The sequence below is a fragment of the Argopecten irradians genome, chromosome 13 (genome assembly GCF_041381155.1).
Source record: "Argopecten irradians isolate NY chromosome 13, Ai_NY, whole genome shotgun sequence".
NCBI classification, from domain to species: Eukaryota; Metazoa; Mollusca; class Bivalvia; order Pectinida; family Pectinidae; genus Argopecten; species Argopecten irradians.
The window spans coordinates 20872054-20892736 of record NC_091146.1 but is presented as its reverse complement, the minus strand read 5'-3'; the positions used below and the strand labels follow the sequence as shown (position 1 = coordinate 20892736).

Sequence of the window (20683 nt, the reverse complement as noted above, 5' to 3'; positions counted from 1 at the left end):
AGATAGTGATCAGGTATTTTAGCATTTATATGTTGTATACTGCCACATAATATTAAGTGGAAATCCATAGCAAAAGTGATTAGCAGGTTAATGTAAAACGTATGGAATTGAATATTCTAACTGTTCATACATCTGCCTGTGTGGCTGAAGTTTGATGCAAATCTTAAGGCTAATAATTCAGTGAAAACTTTTATCATATGCATGTTCTCGTTTTTGATCAGTATTTTGGTTTCATTTCCACAGGTCCAGATGCAGCTGTAAAGCCAAAGGGCAACACCAGTAAACAACCTGACAAAATTAAGCAAAAAGGTTAAAACTTTTATTGAAACTTCAATTTTCATAAATGTACATCTTCAAAACTAATGTGTGAAAGTTCTTGAAAGGTTAATTATTTCTTTGCCAAAGTTTGTCATCAATTACTGGCTGCTGTACATGTGAATCATCATTGAGAGAGGGTAATCTTAATAATCAAAATAAAATAAAAATGAAACATATAAAATTTGAGTATATACTATCACAAAGTTGCTGGTCTAACTTCCAGGGAGAGATAGAGATGGGGCTTCAAATGAAAGTTTTCCTTTAAATTTCTTACTCTCATCAACAATTGCATTGTTTATAAGCATGTTTGGTGTGTAACATTAATGGGAGAGGACAACCATATTTCTGATAATAAATGAGGCTGGTCTTATCCCAGGAGACTGAGGGCGGGGGCTTCAAATGAGAAACTTGACTGAATATTTTTTATAATCACTTTTTGTCGTTGTGCGTCATGCGTCCGTAAACAATTTACATTTTCGACTTCTTCATCAAAACTGCTGGAGCAAATTCAATGAAATTTTGCACAACCCTTCTTAGGCATATGGCCAATCAAAATATTCGATTAAATGGCCCCCTTCCCCAAGGGGGCTGTGGGAGGGGCCAAAAGGGGTGAAATTGACTAAAATTTTAAAAATCTTCTTCTCCACTTGCACATGTAGTAGAATCACCTGGAATCCTAGCTGACCCCCATGGGCCAGAGGGGCGGGGCCAAAAAGAGTCAAAATGGCTAAAATTTCAAAAATCTGTGGTTTATATATAGCGTAATTCGATCCAATAAGCGCCCATGTCCCTATAAGCGCCCCTCCCCCTTTTTGAGGCCTTAATTTCAATTGCCTAAGCATAAAGAAAGAATAAAACTACACAAAACTTTATAGTAGTTTGCAATAATTTTGTTTTATTAAGCATCTATCAGTTTTTGAAAAAATTAAATGCCTTGGGTGCTTATTGGGTCAAATACGGTATGTCAGATCTTTGCAGGCAATATTCATAATGCCTATATTAATTAATACATTATTAACTCATTTTGGGGATCTCTGCATTATTATTGCTTATTCTAGACCATTTATCAATGACGATTTAATCCATACGATGGATCAGCCATTGTAATAGTGATCAGTTTACATTACCATGTCGTCATGAATGACGTCATAATTCTCACGTTTTGGGTGTCAGTTATACCTCCATAGACTTCATTTTGTCTTGGTTAGTTTATATAGTAGAAGTGGCAAGTGAATTTAAATAACTTTACTCTTCCCACCCCCACCTGCAACACAATTAGGGGGTAGGGAGGTGTAAGTTGGCCCCACTGGATGGTAGTTCTAGTTTTGCATTCTGTAATTATATGGTAAATAAAATTGCATGTTTCGATTGTTTGGTAGAAAGTAATAAGCTTTGGTTTCCTTTGTTTTCTTCAATAGGTATTGCAAGAACTCCAAGAAGAAACCCTTGGTCAGAGGAAGAACGACAAGCTGTCAAGAGAGAAATGAAACATTTTCTTTGTATCAAGAAAGTGCCTGGAAAGTTGGACTGTGACAAATGTTTGAGAAACAATCAATGCCTTAGTAAGAGAACCTGGAAAGACATAAAAAACTTTGTTTACAACAGTATCCAAAGTTTGAAAAAGAAATGTCAGTAATGCATGAGATGTTATGCTAGGTTTACACTATGCTCCGGATGGCCACGGCAGCCCCGTTTCAGGCCACCGTGGACAAAATGTGGTTACCGCGAGACAACGTGAGACGACGCAGAAGGACGTGATAGACATACGTGAGCGATATTGATTACCTTGGATGCCGTGCTAGATTTTTAAACAGTCAAAAAATTTGCCACGGCAGTCACGGTACAGAGGGTGAACGCCACAGGACGTAATAAAACGGTATTGACGTAACAAAACGTAACAGTGCGTGCGAGGCCGTAACAAAACTTCCAGACGGTCCGTAGTGGAACGCGTAGCAAGCACGTTCCCCGGAATCTGGCGGTGATTTCAAGTTTTGTGACATTATGTTGTGTTTTTCCACGTTTTATCACAGTTGATGCAGATTGGCTGCACGTTTTGTGCCGTTTTGTCTAGGTTTGTCAAGGTTTTAATGGCAAGACAAGGTGGATTATAACCGTTTTGATGCGTTCTGTCAAGGCACATCACAGCTTTTCGCGGTTGAAAGCCCGACGTGATAAATCGTGTTACGTCTTATTACGGTCTTACTTTGCAAGCAATATATGATGGAGTAGCATTGCCTGGCCTGTACATATTTGCTACTTCATGGAATTATTTGTATTAATAAATAGAAATAGTCATTATCAAACACATTTAATACCGAAGCTTTTATTACAAAAGGCAGATTAAGTGAGAACCATTACAAAAAAAAACAATTGTGTAGAAACACTTGGCTATAATAATTATATATTTATACCAAATATAGTTAAGATTTTCTTTTCTTTTAACACATTTTGTAATTAAAACGTGTTTGAAATGACATTTTCGGCAATAAATATTGTTTCAGTTGCTCCAAAAAAGCCCGACATCAGACTTTCATCCCTAGTAAGCCTTGGCGGACCGTGAAAAACGTATCGGAGCTTGATCAAAACGTGTAAAAGGTAGCAGACCTCATCAGATTGTAACAGGCCTAGAGAGAACGTAGTGGTATCCTTGATAGACCGTGCTAAAGCCGTAGTGTACCTTTAACCTGCGGGACAGCACTTTCTCTATATCCACAGTCCACCACGTAATCCTTAAAACACCTTGACAAAACTTCACAAGACCTAGCTCAACTTGAATACAGAGACAAAAATAGCCAAAATTCCACGGCGCACCACGTTTCGGGCAAGCAGGGCTACCGTGGTCGCTGGGAACATAGTGTAAACCTAGCATAATAGGAAAAAAACAAGTACAGAAATTGATAACAGTCGTTAGATAACAATTGTTAGATTATTATACCCCCGCAAGTTAAGGGTGTTGGGGTATACTGGAATCAGACTGTCTGTAGACAAAATTTGTCTGGTTTGTTTATTTGTTGAAGTTTTACGTTTTTCTGGTTCTCCTGTTATACATGTAGCTTATGAACCAGGGCATAGAAACCAAAAAATCTTTTAAATGCACTAAATATGATCTGGCCTCTTTCTTGTGTACCTAAAAAAAAATAGAAATTGGCTGGATGACACTTCTATCCATTTATTCAGACTAAAATGAATAATATTTTGAAACTTAACATTTTAGCCCACCATCATCTTGCATTTTGATAGTTAAAGTTTGTTACTGCTATTTCTCAGAAAGTACTGAAGCGATCTGTCTCAAATTTTATGTGTAGGTTCCCTTAGGTCCTTAGTTGGGCATATTGCATTTTCAGACGGATCGGTCATCAAGATGGTTGACAGGTAGCCAACTTGGATTTTGATAATTGAACTTTGTTCCTGTTGTATATCTCAGGGAGTACTGAAAGAATCTCTCTCAAATTTGATATGTAGTAATATGAAGTAAAAGTTTAAAAAAAAGCAGAGGAAAAATCCCTCTTTCCATTGTTAGAGGTAGTTCATTCTTTGGTGGGATCTCTTGTTTAATGTATCCCTGTCTTACTTTCTTTTCCAGAGATTCTGTAAACTTTGCATAATTATAATCTCATAATTATGACTGATATTATGTTTGCACTGTATAGTTGTTAACTTTTGCCTTTTAAAACATTTGCAATGAACTATTTCAATGTGATTGGCAGGATTTTTTTGTGGAAAAAAACTTTGAAAGTGTCATTCATGTGACAGAGTGTGATATGTAAAACCATAATTTTTTGGTGGAAAATTCATGAGGTATTTTGCGAATTTTGGAAAATCTACAAATTTAGCAAAGTAATGTTCCTGAGATAATTAGCAAATGGATATTACATGTACTAAATTTTTTTTTAATTCATCAATTATCAGATCAATAATGACATTTATAGTCTAAAGTGACCAAATGCAATCACTGTTTTCATGTTTTTCTTCAATAAATAATTCTTATATTTGAGTTCTTCTCAGTAACCAAGACCCAAAGTATTATACTGGACCTGCAGTATACTCGGGTGAAGTCATTATGTTTGTACAAATGGTTCAAATATACACAAATGGTTCAAATTTACATGGTGTAATTTACGTTGGTTTAAAAGCAAAATCAGTGCACACATCAGAACACAAGTGACCGCCCAGGCCGCTAGACCTCATGTTATGCTCTACATGTATATCTATTTTTAAAGTACACTAATGCTTATATATATATAATCATAATTATAAATATTTAATATAATTCCTTTTACGAATATATTTCAGGCAATTTATTGATAGTCTGTATTTACTGTCTCCTAGTGCATGTACATTTGTATTGAAATTAAATGATATACATATATATGCATGGTCTATGATATCTGTTTTAACCTGATGCATTATGTTTTGATGTAGAGTTTGAGACATTAATAACTAAAATTAATAATATATATCAAGATTGATTGACTTTAATGCTTCTCTGACTTAATTTACTTTTTCTGAATTTTACAGTATAATTTTTAATAACTGAAGCATTTATCCAGACATTGAAATGTTTTATTTGAAATTGAAAATAAATAATAAATCCCCATGCTTCTTTTTCTGTGTTTGATCAATATGAATGTATCAGCATGCATATGATAGATTTGGATATGAACACTGATACATGTACTCACAGAAAAAAAGTAGTATCACTGTTGTTATATTTACCCCTGGACTATCTCATAGCAATACTGAAGACAGTTCAGGATAAAAAATCTGACCATTCACAGACCTGCAGAGACTTCCTTTGAAGATTACAGAGAGTGTGACGCCCAACTTCAAAACCACACAGTCAATAGCAGTGATTATTCAATCTTTGCCTGTTTGTTTCTCAAACTCCGATCCTTCAGTTTTGCTATGACATAATCCAGGGGTGCAACATGTTAGGACAGTAAAAGTGACCACACATACTCGTATTTGATACAAAGTCAGGACCTGACTCCTAGCAGTAAACAGAGGACTTCAACAGCTGATGGTTATAGATCAGAAACATATGATCGTCAACAAGCTACATAATGTCCTTAATTACTACATAATTTTATGTTTCTCTATCCATGTCATATGCTCAGTAATTGCTATTTTAAAGTGACGGAAAAGAGAGGACATTTATGACAAAGGAAGGACGTATGTGTGTGAAGGTCAAACAGAGGACTTGTGTGTTATTCCTGTACCATACAAAGTGGGGACTTGTGTGTTATTCCTGTACCATACAAAGTGAGGACTTGTGTGTTATTCCTATACCATACAAAGTGGGGACTTGTGTGTTATTCCTATACCATACAAAGTGGGGACTTGTGTGTTATTCCTGTACCATACAAAGTGGGGACTTGTGTGTTATTCCTGTACCATACAAAGTGGGGACTTGTGTGTTATTCCTGTACCATACAAAGTGGGGACTTGTGTGTTATTCCTGTACCATACAAAGTGGGGACTTGTGTGTTATTCCTGTACCATACAAAGTGGGGACTTGTGTGTTATTCCTGTACCATACAAAGTGGGGACTTGTGTGTTATTCCTGTACCATACAAAATAGGGACTTGTGTGTTATTCATGTACCATACAAAGTGGGGACTTGTGTGTTATTCTTATGCATACAGTGGGGACTTGTGTGTTATTACTGAACATACAAAAATGTATAATTTAGTGTTATTTATGTCCATGCGAAATGAAGACGGACACTTACCAGTACATGTATATGTACTTTTGGTTGGAGGAGTTAGGTTTATCATGCCATGCGTTCAGTGGCATCCGCATACTCCAGGGTGTGTGTGTGTGTGTGTGTGTGTGTGTGTGTGTGTGTGTGTGTGTGTGTGTGTGTGTGTGTGTGTGTGTGTGTGTGTGTGTGTGTGTGTGTGTGTGTGTGTGTGTGTGTGTGTGTGTGTGTGTGTGTGTGTGTGTGTGTGTGTGTGTGTGTGTGTGTGTGTGTGTGTGTGTGTGTGTGTGTGTGTGTGTGTGTGTGTGTGTGTGTGTGTGTGTGTGTGTGTGTGTGTGTGCGGCATGTATGTATGTATGTGTGTATGTATGTATGTGTGTATGTATGTATGCATGTATGTATGCATGTATGTATATGTATGTATGTATGTATGTATGTATGTATGTATGTATGTATGTATGTATGTATGTATGTATGTATGTATGTATGTATGTATGTAGTATATAAGTGTGTACTGTATGCATTAGTTAAAAATGTATATTGTATATTGTGTAGGTGTGTGTGTTGAAGTAGAATAGATAAAATTCAGTTTAAAAAAAGGAAATCTGCTGTTAGCTGGTGGTTAGTTGATTCTCTGCTGCTCTGAGTGAAAAAAAAAAGTGTATACAAATTGCGAACAAATTTACATGAAATTTTAGTTCCTAGAAATAAACACTTGTCCAGGACTTTGAGTTTGTAAATTGCCTAAACCAATTGTTTATTTACGTGTTAAGATATATATATTTGAAGTTTGATACTATAGTTAAAATTATTCCGATATATTACTCACATGTTGTTGCTGTAAAACTATATTTGTGTAACTCTCGACGATTGTTTTCCGGGGACTCCTGTCATCATCCCTTAAGCAGCTATTTCAATAAATAAAATAAATACACGATACGATGTACATGTCGTTTTTGGCTGTCATGTACAATTCTGCTTCATGTCACAGCAAGTACTTGTCAATGAATAAATATGTTAATGCATTCTAACTTTGCATTGATGTAGAATAATGTTATATTAAAATAGAATTTTCAATACTGTCTACCTGTACGTTTCCTCAGTAAATAGTCAATACATATGCAGTGATTTACCTCTTAAGGGTTTTGTTATGAACCTAATTAAAAATAAAGTTTGAAATAAAAGACTTTACGGGAGTCATTGACTAATATTTAACAATTATTAATTCATAGTCATTACCTGATATACCTACAGCTGTATACTCAATACAGAAGCGGAGATATACCATAAAGTAGGTCATCTCGGGTCGCGTACCAAACTCGAGATATTTAAAGTTGTATGGGCTGTGACTTGCTGCATTTTTGTCATAGAAAGAAACATTTAAAGTGTTCTACACGTTTTTCTACGTTTCTCTAAGATTTCTCTATTTACCGACTTTGTAAAGTTTATATTCATAAAGTTATTAAACAATTGAATTCAAGTATTGATTTTTCACTTGTACATATTTCAAATAGCTCGAAAGTCTCTGAATTGTTCCTATCTGATCCGATGTCGGTCATGCGATACGACTCGGGAGGTTCCGATCTCTAAGGGTATCGCCGATGTCGGTCAAGAGATGCAATTCGATTTTCCGATACTACCCGAATCAAACATGACGGTGATCTGTGGCCGCTTTTTAAATGTATGGCTTTTCGTCCCTCTATCTGGTGGTATGATGGTGCTTTTATGGATCTGAATCATTATATATAAGCATACATAATCACACATTGTATGTTTAACAACAGTTTATTAGAGTGAAATTACATAACATACTACTTTAAACATTAATTACCCTTCATTGTGTTTTAGATTATGTTTGTCAAAGTACACGATGTATAAATCATATCATCTATACTTTACAGAAAGTCCTCAATTTGATATTAATTTGGTATAGTCTTCTATTCTGTTCTATATCGCTCGAACATCTGTCGAAGGACTTTAATGACTTTTAGTTTCAATCGCTGCTACAAAATTAGGCTAACTAAATTCCTCAATTGCTTCCTATATTTTTCAAACAATGGTCTACCGTCAAACAATCAGTATTGGACTAAATTTTAAGTCGTATGTTTTCCCTGGTGCACTCTTGTAATATTCCATCACCGACACTTTGCCTTGCCATAAACTACTCTTACTATAACGAAACATGGGACATCGCAAATTCAATCGTGTGACAACTTACCATTCTGAAATATAATGTGCGGATTATCATTATGTTATCCAATTGTACTATATACAATGACAGCTATATCTATTTCTATAAATAATTCAAATTTTGTTCAGTTTTTGATCACTAGATTACAATGACTATCTTCGAATACTTATTGATTAAGAAAGATTAACGTATCGATATCTGTAATAAAACTGATTTGGGCAAACTCCATATATAATTATCTTTCTAAAATGAATATTTACATTAAATAAGGTATGGAGAGATATTCAGCCATAGAGTAGCTATGTTGTACAGTAGGTTTTCGGATCACGTTTAAAGCCCAACGCATCTCAAAAAATGGACCTGCTGCTGTGTAAAGGATTGGGTTTGTCAGTAAAATAAGAAATCAGACGTAGATGTACATGTAAAACTCCACCTGAATTGGATGTATCTTCTTTTACACACAATGTTTACAAGTCTTTTGTTTGTGTTCAGAGCCATTGATTTTGGCTGCCCCGTTTTATCTTACGACATTCTATTGGCGACAAACCTGTATAAAAAGTCATCACGAGTCATAGTAATTACCTGTAGTAATTAAATACCTTGTGTTTTTTCTGTCATGTATTGTGTTAGATGTACTATAGACACCAATCAAAATTACACATAAAGTCGCAAGGAGTTTCAACTGATGAATATATTTGCAAATTGCGAATGACTTATATATTGATAAGCTTGATGTGTATCAGAGGCTCTCAAAACTATGTTTGACCGACTCCTTCTCCAAATCTCTGAAAAACCAAAAGTGTGTGTAGTACGTATACGTATAATATCTTTCCACCCTCGATACTCCAAGGGTTCCGTAACACATACGATCTCTACACTCCTAGACTATATCATAGTAAAACTGAAAGAAGCTCAGAGAAAAAAATATGAACCAATCACAGGCCTGCAAAATATTTTCTTTGAAGATTACAGAGAGCGATGCCCAACTTCAAAACCACATAGTCAGTCACAGTGTACCGTCACACGGCTCTTTTGATGTTCATCAAAGGACTTAATTGCCTGTTTTGATATGTTCATTTTTACTATGAGATAGTTCAGGGGTAAAGAGATCGTAAGTGATCGGAACCCCTGGAGTATCGAGGATGTAATACACCACTGTCGATATAATACAATCAAGAATTAACCCAGTGTTTATTTGGATATACATACTAGAGATTTATCATTTCAATCGATAGAAAATATTTCTTTTGGAAACTAGTCGTAATAAGTTTCATTAGCATATACGAAATTGGTAAACGAAATGTATAAATAAGAAAAATAGTACGTATGCAATGTTATTAATTTTATTGACTCAAAATATGTTTAGTGATTACAACAACTTCAATTTTCTGTAAAATTCACTATGATATTACTAAATAAAATAATGGTAGAGGTATGTCCTTTAACGCCAAAGGAATCATTTAGTATCAATCATTAACTGTTGCGGTGATCCATATGGTATTATATCGTCATGGCTAAATTTAATTTACCGAGGTTATTATTTGATATTCTAACAGAGCAGTGATACCATAATGAACAATAATAATATCCCTATATTACATATCATAAATATTTAAAACATTCAGCTTCATGCTAAATATTTAACGGAAAGGCTAGACTGAATCTTCCCGAACTGTATGACCTCAAAATACGAATATTGACTTGGTGTTTCTAACCATGCAATCACCGACTCGATATGCTATACATCGGACTTAATGTGAACACGTATTCGCCAATGATGACAGTGGAAAATCAGAACATATCTAATATTTCTTCATTCCTGGCCCGTTCAGCCATGTGATACGGCCATGTCATAAATATCGTAAGCCCCGTTAACGCCACATCTGAACCGGATTTCTACTGTTTTATATTGAGACGATTTTTTTGCATATATTTCTATTACTTAAAGTTATGTGATGAATACAATCTTACACTCGTGACTATGTGATATGAAATTTATAAAATTCGTTAAATAATTTGATGTGGTATATTAAAGAATTCACTTATGTAAGATCCTCTATGTATATATACATGGTGATTATGTAATTCAGAATGTATGTATACATCAATAATGTTGATAGAACTAAAAAGTTAAACATGTTGTCAAATACGTTTGAAGTATGTAATTTAAACATTTTTATCCGGTTTTGCCTTTTGATATTTTGTATAATACCTAAGTATAATACAATACTTATGACGTATCTATTTTAATAAAATGATGTTTCATGTGAAATAACAAGGTCATTTTAGTTTGTATTACTTCCAATAAAATGATTTCCATCAGCACAATGTTAGTTTGATGAGCCCTGCAGGTAGGGCGTTAGAATTGTACCTGCTGCCCCTATTGCATGATCGTAAAAGGCGACTAAATTTAGGATCTTATCTTTTCTCTTCTTCCTAAATGACTTTATCTTTCCTAATGCCTCCCTTGGCACCGCCTCGCTTTTGGCCTTGAGTTGAGCGTTCGCCCCTGTGAGGAAGGCTCTGGGTTCTGTCCCTTGGCCGAGACACACCAAAGTCTATAAAAGTGGTAGTTTCTGCTCCTGCTTAGCGTTCAGCATACAGGGAGTGGGACGACTGGTTCGCCCGTTGTCAGTATAATGTGACCGGGTGGGGTGTGTTGCTTGGTGTCTTCGGCGGCATGCTTCAGTGATATAGCACTATAAAAAGGGCAACAGTTCCACTATACAAGAAGACACAACATAAATATACCGCAGTCTCCCAAAACACGCACCTCGCACAACACACCGCATACATGGGAGGCCGTCCTTACATGACCATAGCTGTTAATAGGACGTTAATTAATCAAACAAACAAACAAATAGTTTGATGACAGTCTATAACTTCCCACTCAGTATCAGTTATGACAGTATACTTTACAACTGCCATGTTTAATGGCTGCGTTATAGTTTATCATTGTCGTTGACAAACACAGACATAGATAATGCCCATGTAAAAAACCACGTGTTTATGGTAATGTATGTAAGTTCGATATTTCTAGGTAATACAAATATGTACTTTGGCATCGTCACCTTCAAACACTTTTAGGACGTCCTCTATTTCACCCTCTATATAGACACACGGTTGTCATGGAGAACAAGGTATTGTGGTTGTAAAGTGTATTACTTGTACGCCACGCAAATGTTTCCCTAGAGTATTGTAGGAATTTTATATGATCATTAATGTATACAATCTAGCTTTCATGTAGTATTTTAGGAGTTTTACATTATCATTAATTATACAGGCTAATGACATCACTGTCACACTGTGTAGAAATACACGTATTCACGATGATGTACAAATTGTAAAGTTCATTTCATCAAATCTGCGGTTGTTCTATATTAACTTGTAGTATTGTAGGAGTTTAACACCGTCATCACTGTTTCCCTAGAGTATTGTAGGAGTTTTATATGATCATTAATTTATACAGTTCCATTTAACCACAAATACAAACACTTCTGTTTATGTAACTTATTGCTATTCTGATATATATATATATATATATAGGCTAAACCGTTGTATTGCAGTTTTACATTGTCACCCTCAAACACAGTATATGGGACATTCTCTGTATTAAACATGCATTCTGTCTACACTCTGTATAGTCACACGGATCTTGTGGTAAAGCGGCATTGTGGTCGTGAAGTGTATTATGTCATTCATATGCTTTCATGTAAATTTTAGGAGTTTTACATTATCATTAATTATACAGGCTAATGACATCACTGTCACGCTCTGTAGAAATACACGTATTCACGATGATTTACAAATTGTAAAGCTCATTTCATCAAATCTGCTGTTGTTCTATATTTACTTGTAGTATTGTAGGAGTTTAACACCGTCATCACTGTTAACAGTCCAAAGGATTCCCTGTCTACCAAAACCTAGACCCCATACGCCGTCTGTGTCTGTGTGTAGGAACCTCAGCACCTCACCATTACCACTAAGAATGAGCATCTGACCATTGACCCAGTCTCCTATGATGATGTTCCCCTGATTATCATACACTATACCTGAGGGGGTAAATGGTTGAAATCCTGCCTGTAGTATTTCTTTATATCTTCTGGGAATGTAACCTCTGTATACAAACATTTTCCGGAAGTCAGTATCCATGATTACAACATGTCGTGATCAATCACTGCGATATTCTTAATAGGACACTCTGTGACCCTCCACGGTGAACACACTAATGGTGTCGCAGTCCCTGCAGCCTCTGTAGTTAGCACTATCTGACCCTGTGTGGTGTATTTGGTGATGTGTTTGGACATGCCTATAATGATATGGTTGTCTGCTGTAACACAAATACATCTGGGGTACTCCTTTGTTCTGAATCTTTCAAATAATACTCCTGATACCAGGTCCAGGATGTTGTGTTCTCTATCACAGGCCCATAGTCTGTGTGTTGTAGGTGATAGACTGATGTCCTGATTCCGGCCTTGTGTGTGACTTCCTGGATCGCTTTACCCTTCCTGTCCAGGAGAGTTAATGTGTTAACGTTCTTGGTTCAAGCCAGGTCATCAGTGGTGGGACATATAGCCCAAATGTTACAAGGGGACCGCCACTCCCTCAATATCCTAACCTTTGCCAGTAGTTTGGTTTTAGTTCCTGGTTTCCAACTCGTACCATCTGACTTCAGTTGTTTAGAAAATGGTCCCTGTAAGCGTTTTACGTCCGCTGATTGATTCTTAACTGTGAAGGTCTTCTGTACTGAGTCGACAGACTGACATATACCCAGGGCTAGTTCCAAGTGTTTACGTGGATTTTTATTTTGAGTGAAGATCGAAGTATCTAACACAGGTTTCACAGGAAGACGTAATCGGGAATCTATTTTGCACTCGGCGTCGTAGATTTCTATATGGGAGCCTTGCTGAAGCATTTTCTTACAATCCTGCATTTGTTGTTTCAGCTGTATTTTGCAAATCTCTAGATCCTGCTTATATTTCTGTATTAGCTTGGTATTGTCATCTTTTATTTTCTGATGGATAGAGAGTGACTCTGCTGTCAGCATATCAAGGTTCTGTTTCAATCTTTCAGTTTGCGCTTTCAGATCTTTTAAGAGTTTTTCAAATGTTCTGTCGTTTTCTGCAAGAAGGGTATTAGCGGTGGCGATGTAATTCCCTATGTCGAAAACCGCATTTCGTTCCGTTTTATCAATAAAATTTCTGATCTTCTCTTTTTTCTGTGGTATGATTCCACTGAGATCACAAAGCAAATGCCCTTTGTGCAGGGACGTTACGCACTTAAGACAAACTGGTTCCTGACATTGTTCATAGTAAAAGTCTAATTGTTTCCCATTGTGGTGTCCACATGTAGTCTGTCCTTTCAATCGGACAGGCATTTTAGCTGTTGCCATTTTGATGAAAGGTTTGATTAAAAAATCATTGACGGTATTTAAAGTCTTGGTATGACACAACGTTTTCAATTAGAATGTCGGTATACATTGTTTATATTTACATCCACCCACCGTGATCACAGCCATATTCTCCGATTTAAACTATCAGAATATACAGAATATACCACTGAGTACCTCTCTTTATTTGTGTTGGTAAGTCATGTGATCAATGTTTAAATACATGTGTTCATTTCAGAAAGCGTATGCAAACAAACCAATGCAGGAATAAAACAAGGAGTTCGCTTATCTGTTAAAATTCACTTTTGTTTACGACATTAACTCGATGTTTGTTTGGTAACCAAGTCCTCCGTTCTGTTAAAAGTATGCATGGTCTCTTCAAACTTGATGTCTGTTATAACATAAGAACTATACCTTTTTACATAGAAATGGTAGTTAGTAAGGATGAAGTAAAATAGTGACTATTCAGTGTCCAGACATTTAAATCAACATAGCTAGTATATTATATATCAATTCATTAACCTATTTAGAGTAAAACCTTGATAATTCGGGCACCGTCGATCCCAAACTAAATAATCCGGATTACGACTTTTCCGGATTACCGAATTCCGTGTTAAAGTCGCTTCCTTCCGCATCTAATATATGATTCTTCTGCACGCTTATTTTGTGGAATTCCGACTTCGGAGGAACAGACTAATATTAATAGTGTGTTAACCTCGCATACATTTTCATAAACATTGTTATTTATCGAAGATATTCATGTCGATATGACTGCCATTGAATATACCTCGCTTGGATTAATTGTAAATTTGTTGATTGAATAAATCATTTGTTGATACTTTCCATCAAAATCGAATAGGCATCATAAATATGTTGGCACATTTATGTTATTTAATCACCTAAAACTTGCAATGCACGATATATATTTTGCTGAGTATGATATTTTCGATCTAATAAAATGAATAGGCCTATCTGGAATCTACTCAAGATCATATACCCACCTGGATTTCTAAGAATATGTTATTATCGATCAACAGCAAACATATGAAACAAGATCAAATCAAATTAAAACGTGTATTCATATAACCATTTATAGAGGTATCATAAGGAAATGATTGTAAAATATTCTTTTCATCAATAAAATTCATAGCAATGGACACTGAGCTTATAAACTCTACTACCAAGTCAATGTTTCTATGGACCCATACTTGGTTCATTATTGTTACCATCTATATACATTTTACTCTTGTTATATATCTTGTTATAAGTCTTGTTATAATCGTTATGTGTAGATACTGTAAGCCTGTGTGATAATCTCAAAACTCGCATGAACCACACTAATTCAGTATCATTCTGCGACACTAAACTTAGCTATCAAATAGTTTCAGCTGCACCCACTTTGAGTCATGTAAATGGTATGCCTGAGGTTATGTTTCCTGTCATATAGTCCTATAGAGGGCAATCGCATTTCACTAGGATATCGGTAGGTGGTCAATATGTCGATCACTATTTGTATGCGGTCAATAGATTGATCACTTTCGTTAGGCGGTCAATAACGTTAGGCTGTCGATATATCGATAACTAATTTTCTTTTTTGTTTTCTGGTTTTTTTTTATTTTTTTTTAATTTAATTTCATTGCGTAAACACCATAAAACAGTTTTAGACATTTAACGTTTGGTTTTCATACACTATGGACTTAATAAAAAAGATCAAATATAGCTTCAACGTAGGTGCATTTGTAAATATATCATCATCAAATGCAGATATGTTTCTATAGGTCTTTTTACCATACGTTTCTAGGTGTATATGTAGTGGACCATGTAGTTTATGGCTTTTTGATAGAGACAGGCGAGACACATTGATGTGTTTACTGCTTTCTACTCCTAGTAGTGTATACACTATAAAGGTAATCCTCTCAGAAACAGTTAGTTTACGACATTATTATATCAATATCTTAACTAGATAAGGCGATCCACATGTTTATAGCTCAAAGAACAGAAAATATGTAGGAAAACGTACTTAAACATCTGAATATCAGCATGTCTTCGGTAACCCACACCAAAATATCAATATTATTTTCATTATATCAAATAAAGGTATTTTCGTGGTAATAATGAAGACAACAGGCTGACTGTAAACCCACATATAATGTGTATTGCCACACATGTCTTATCTACCTGTGAGAAGCCAGTAAAACATGCTTTAAATCATGTTTTGATAAGGTTATCTAGAGTCATGTTTGTAAACCTCTCTACTGATCTTACAGTGGAACGTGTTTAAACCATAAGTTAACTTATGCTGTTCGGTCCGTGATGTATATTTTTCATAATTGGCGTATTCGTTATAAGCAAACACGGACAGTTTACATCGGATAAACTAATAATAATACGTAGCAATTATATACTATTTGATATTTTCTTTTAGATTTGGTCGATCTTCATAAGATTTCGCATCGTTTTGTCATAAAATAAAATTTAAGGATTGATTGTTAACCTTGTTCCGTACATTGCCTAATGACCCAAATATTTTATGTATAATTAACACAACAGATAATATAAAATGAACCTTATTTTTGCTTTTTTTGTTGATACGCAATTAGCACTTCATTCCATATAGGGCATGGTGCCATGGACTTTACTTCGGAACGCAATTAATTATTCATAATAATTTTATCTTGAATTAAAATAAGAAGTTCAAACTTTGCCATGACTGTTAAAGTGTAAAGTAAGAAACCTTAAAAAATACTCATTCGTCAGCTCCTGATAGAGAAAAGAACCTAATAATGGTCAGTAGTGTAGCATCGTTAATAATAGCACAGAAGATTAATTAGTCGCCGGTCCTTTTGTATATTTCTGTCGCTGATTTTTATATAATTAAAGTCCCTATTGCAATATCCACAATACCAAGGCTCTTGTAAGTAGTTTTGAAAAAAATCTACTGCAAACCTCTAAATGGATATATATTCATAAGTCGTATTATACAATTATATAATACCAAGTGTAGCTGAAAATCAATTAAAAACACTGAACTAACCTCGTTACAGCCCGTCGTAATCTATAGATTGTTTGTTCCTTTAATTTGTAAACTGGCTGTAATTAGGTTCGTTTGTATTTTCATTTTAGAAACAACGGAAGACGTATACAAATTTCAGAATTGTATTGGTAACACTAGAATATTGTTAGATTTATGCCCCTTTAAGTACAATGAAATTGATGTTTGCAGTTGTGACGTTTTGATATTTATTATCTAAAAATATTACATGAAAATGATATAATTCAAAATATGTATGTGCAATAACTATTTGAAAACGGGGACTAAAAATAGGCAGAGCATGATTATGAAGCATATAATTTTAATGACATTTTGCAGAATTTTAAAGATAGACCAATTGCTATTAGGTTTTTATTCTAAAATTCCTACATACAACATATCATATCAAAAGGAAATACTGGTACTGTATCAATCCTAGTAAAATGATTATATATATTATGATGAAAAGTGATTATTCAGGCAAAGTAAAATTGCATTATCTGAATGCAAAATACATTGGTATGTATATACATGTTTTTAAGTAATATCATATTATTATTATTGATATCAGGGTTTCTTAATACAATTACGATAAATTGTTATTTATTTCTGTAATTGAATCACTTTATAAAGGAACAAATAGTTAAAAGACAATGCTCAAAAATGATATATAACCCATTCAAATTCAATTTGAAAGAATACTTATATCAAGCATATTATGCTAGCGATATTGGAACATTTGATTATTTACGAATAATACAATTACGGGTTATTGAATATAAAAATTCAATTTGAAAATCAAATTACCAAATGGTGCAATAATTTAGAATATAACACATTTGAAGTTAATCGAAAAACGTATCCAATTACCTCCTATTTAGAGATACTTAAACCGTATTCTGGTCATATATATATTATTGAATGGAATTGAAAATGAAAAAAAATGACCAGAACCGAATGAAAACTTTGAAATTTACGGCAGACGTTGTAAACCGATAGGTGTATTGTAAACGTCAATATTTTCGCTAATTCAGTTTTCAAATGATGTACAGCTATAGCCTAATAATTTATATGTTACAATTAGCACTTGCTGATATATTCGTGCAAATATATATGCCTTGAAAAGGAAATATTTCCCTGCAGCTCACTTTCACGTTTACAACAGATTCAATAATCACACCGAATTATCCACTTCAAGTAATCCATTGGTACGCGAAAATGTCGGAGAACACGCGACTGCAGCTAATATTCATTATAGTTTCATTAGATGTCAAGTTTATGAGAACCCATAACCATCCACTTAGTACCAACACATTAGGGCTCTCACTATCAACATTAATGTCATTGCGTCCATGCGTAATTCTCCACTACAGAAATTTATCTTTGTAAATCACTAGGCAATACACTGTCTATTTCACATGTCCAACACATCTGTTGCTATAAACTTTTGTCACTCAATCATTTCTAGGCTTTACTGTTGCAATTTTACATTGTCATCTTCAAACACTTAGGGGGTCCTCTCTATCCAACCATACATGATGATGTATGATCCTATGTTTTAATTCAGACGCCACGCTATGTATAATCATTTAAGTCCACAATGATTAGTTTGATGATGCCGGAAAGTTCACCATGCCATTTATTTTTCCACGTTGTATTGAAGGAGTTCTACATTGTAGCTATCAATAACTGTCCAAAGGATGCCAGGTCTTCCTACTCCTACAGCTGTTACTCCCCCGGTGTTTAGGGTCCTGAGTGGAACGCCATTTCCACTAAGGAGTAGGGTCTCGCCGCTATTCCTGTCTGCAATAATTATGTTCCCCTGAGTGTCATACACGATATCATTGGGATAAAATTCCCCACCAACATTTGCAGTGGGGGAGTCACCTCTGTATACAACCAGCTCGCGGAAGTGGCTATCCAAGATAACAACATGTCTCTTTCCATCACCGCCATCATGCTTATAACTGTGGTCAATGACTGCGATATTGTTAGTAATTGGGCACTCTGCGATCCTGCATGGTGAACAAACTAGTGGTTTTCTTTTGTCTGTAGTCTTTGTTATGAGTATCATATGACCTGTTACAGTATATCTGCATATGTGTTTGGACATGCCTATCAGGATATCATTGTAGGCTGCAACACAAATGCATTCTGCTTTCTTCTTGGTTTGAAATTGTTGAGTTAATTTGCCTGATTTCAGCTCCAGGATGTTGTTTCTCGTGTCACAGGCCCATAATCTGTTCGTTGTAGGTGACAGACTGATGTCGATGATATTAGCAGTGTGTATGACTTCCTGCATCATCTTGCCTTTCCCGTCCATGAGTGTTAGTATGTTTTCACACCTGGTCCAGGCTTGATCACGTGTGGTAGGACTAATGGCCCGAATGCCATATGGAGTTCCCCACCAATTCAGCACCCTGGCCTCTGTCAGTGGCGTCTCTCTGATGTCCTCGTTTTCTTCTTTATTCTCTGTCCTTTGTTGTGTAAAGGATGCTCCCTGTTCATCTGGTGACGGATCTGCCTGAACCTCTGCTGCTAATGTGTGATCTTGTCCAGAGTCGTCAGACTCACATGCACCTAGAGCCAGTTCGAGGTGAGTTAGTGGAGTCTCGTTTGGTGTGAAGCTAAGCGCAGCTAAGACAGGTTTCACAGGAATTCGTATTCCGAAATTTAATTCACATTCGGTATCGTAGATGTCTATGTGAATGCCTTGCTGAAGTGTTGACTTACACTCTTGCATCATTTGTGTAAGTTGATGTTCATACAACTCCAGTTCATGTTTGTATTGCTGTATGAGCTTGGTATTGTCCTCTTTTGTGTTCTGATATAAGGTAAGTGTATCTGCTGTAAGCATGTCAAGGTCTTGTTTTAATTTCTCTGTTTGCGTCATCAACTGATCTGAAATTCTGTCAAATATTTTGTCGTTATCTTCTAGAAGACTAACAGCTGAGTCGATGGAATTTCTGATTTGTACTAACTCATTTTCTTCAGTGCTGTCAATAAAATTTCGAATTTCAAGTTTCTTCTGTGAAGTAATTTCACTGAGCTCACAAAATATATGTCCTTTATGGTTAGCAGAAACACATTTCAGACAGACAAGTTCGTTACATTGTTCACAATACAGTTCCAGTTTTCTTCCTTTATGATGCAAACACGTTGTTTCACCTTTCATACGGATAGGTATTGTAGCTGTTGCCATTGTTGGGGTTTTATGATATGACTTGCTATAATTATAGCATATAACAATGAAAGATGTTCATCCCAATCATTATAATGTCGATGTCGGTTCCATACAATCACACTTAGTTGCACAGCTACAACAATAATGTCCTTTCCTGGTCCATGTCACGGTATAAACTAAAGACGCAATCTGATATTCCTCTTTATATATTAGTCACAAGAGTCCGAAGTAGCTGGTCAGCTGATACTTAAAACATGAAAAAACATCTTGATATGGTGTGGTGACCGATATTTATTGCTATCTATAAGAGGCATATGACTGCATTAACTAGCGCTAAGACATAATGAATTACATAATCATTTCAAAGTGTTCATGGTATGGTAGCCATTATTGACCATACTGCGTTTTGTAATATGCCCCAAAAACATGGAAAAAAATATTATTCACTTTTTTTCAGGGGCCGCGGTGTCTATGTACTGACCGCTGGTCGGTGTTTTTTCCCAGGTACTCCGGCTTTTCTCCACCAACAAACCTGGCACTTTATTACATGACACTGGCTGTGAGCAGGACGTTAAACTACAACACTCACTCATTCACATTCTCGTTTTTACCTAGAGAACGCGAGATACATATCCAAAATCGTCAACTATCACGTAAAAAAACGCTATCAACTCTTATCGGGCGTAGGTTTCCAATTATTTTATACGTAAACATATTTACAATTCTTAATATCTACCGTACCGTTCACAAGACGTCAAGGTCATAATTTGCAGACTTATTATCAGTATAAATTCCGTTCAGAAAGACCTTCTTAGATATATATAAAACAAATAATGTCTCCCTGAGAATTTGATATTCTATACGGTTCA

General features: G+C 35.4%; 2 protein-coding genes across 2 annotated transcripts; both read right to left on the bottom strand.

Moving 5' to 3' along the window:
- Positions 1–12753: 12753 nt before the first annotated feature.
- Positions 12754–13602, bottom strand: LOC138305684 (E3 ubiquitin-protein ligase TRIM45-like). The gene has a single exon (XM_069245974.1). The coding sequence runs from the start codon at positions 13600–13602 to the stop codon at positions 12754–12756; it is 849 nt and encodes a 282-aa protein (XP_069102075.1).
- Positions 13603–16767: 3165 nt separating this feature from the next.
- On the bottom strand, positions 16768–20006 carry LOC138306681 (uncharacterized). The gene has a single exon (XM_069247123.1). It carries the CDS (start codon positions 19830–19832, stop codon positions 18270–18272), a length of 1563 nt encoding a protein of 520 aa, XP_069103224.1. The 5' UTR covers positions 19833–20006; the 3' UTR covers positions 16768–18269.
- Positions 20007–20683: the final 677 nt, after the last annotated feature.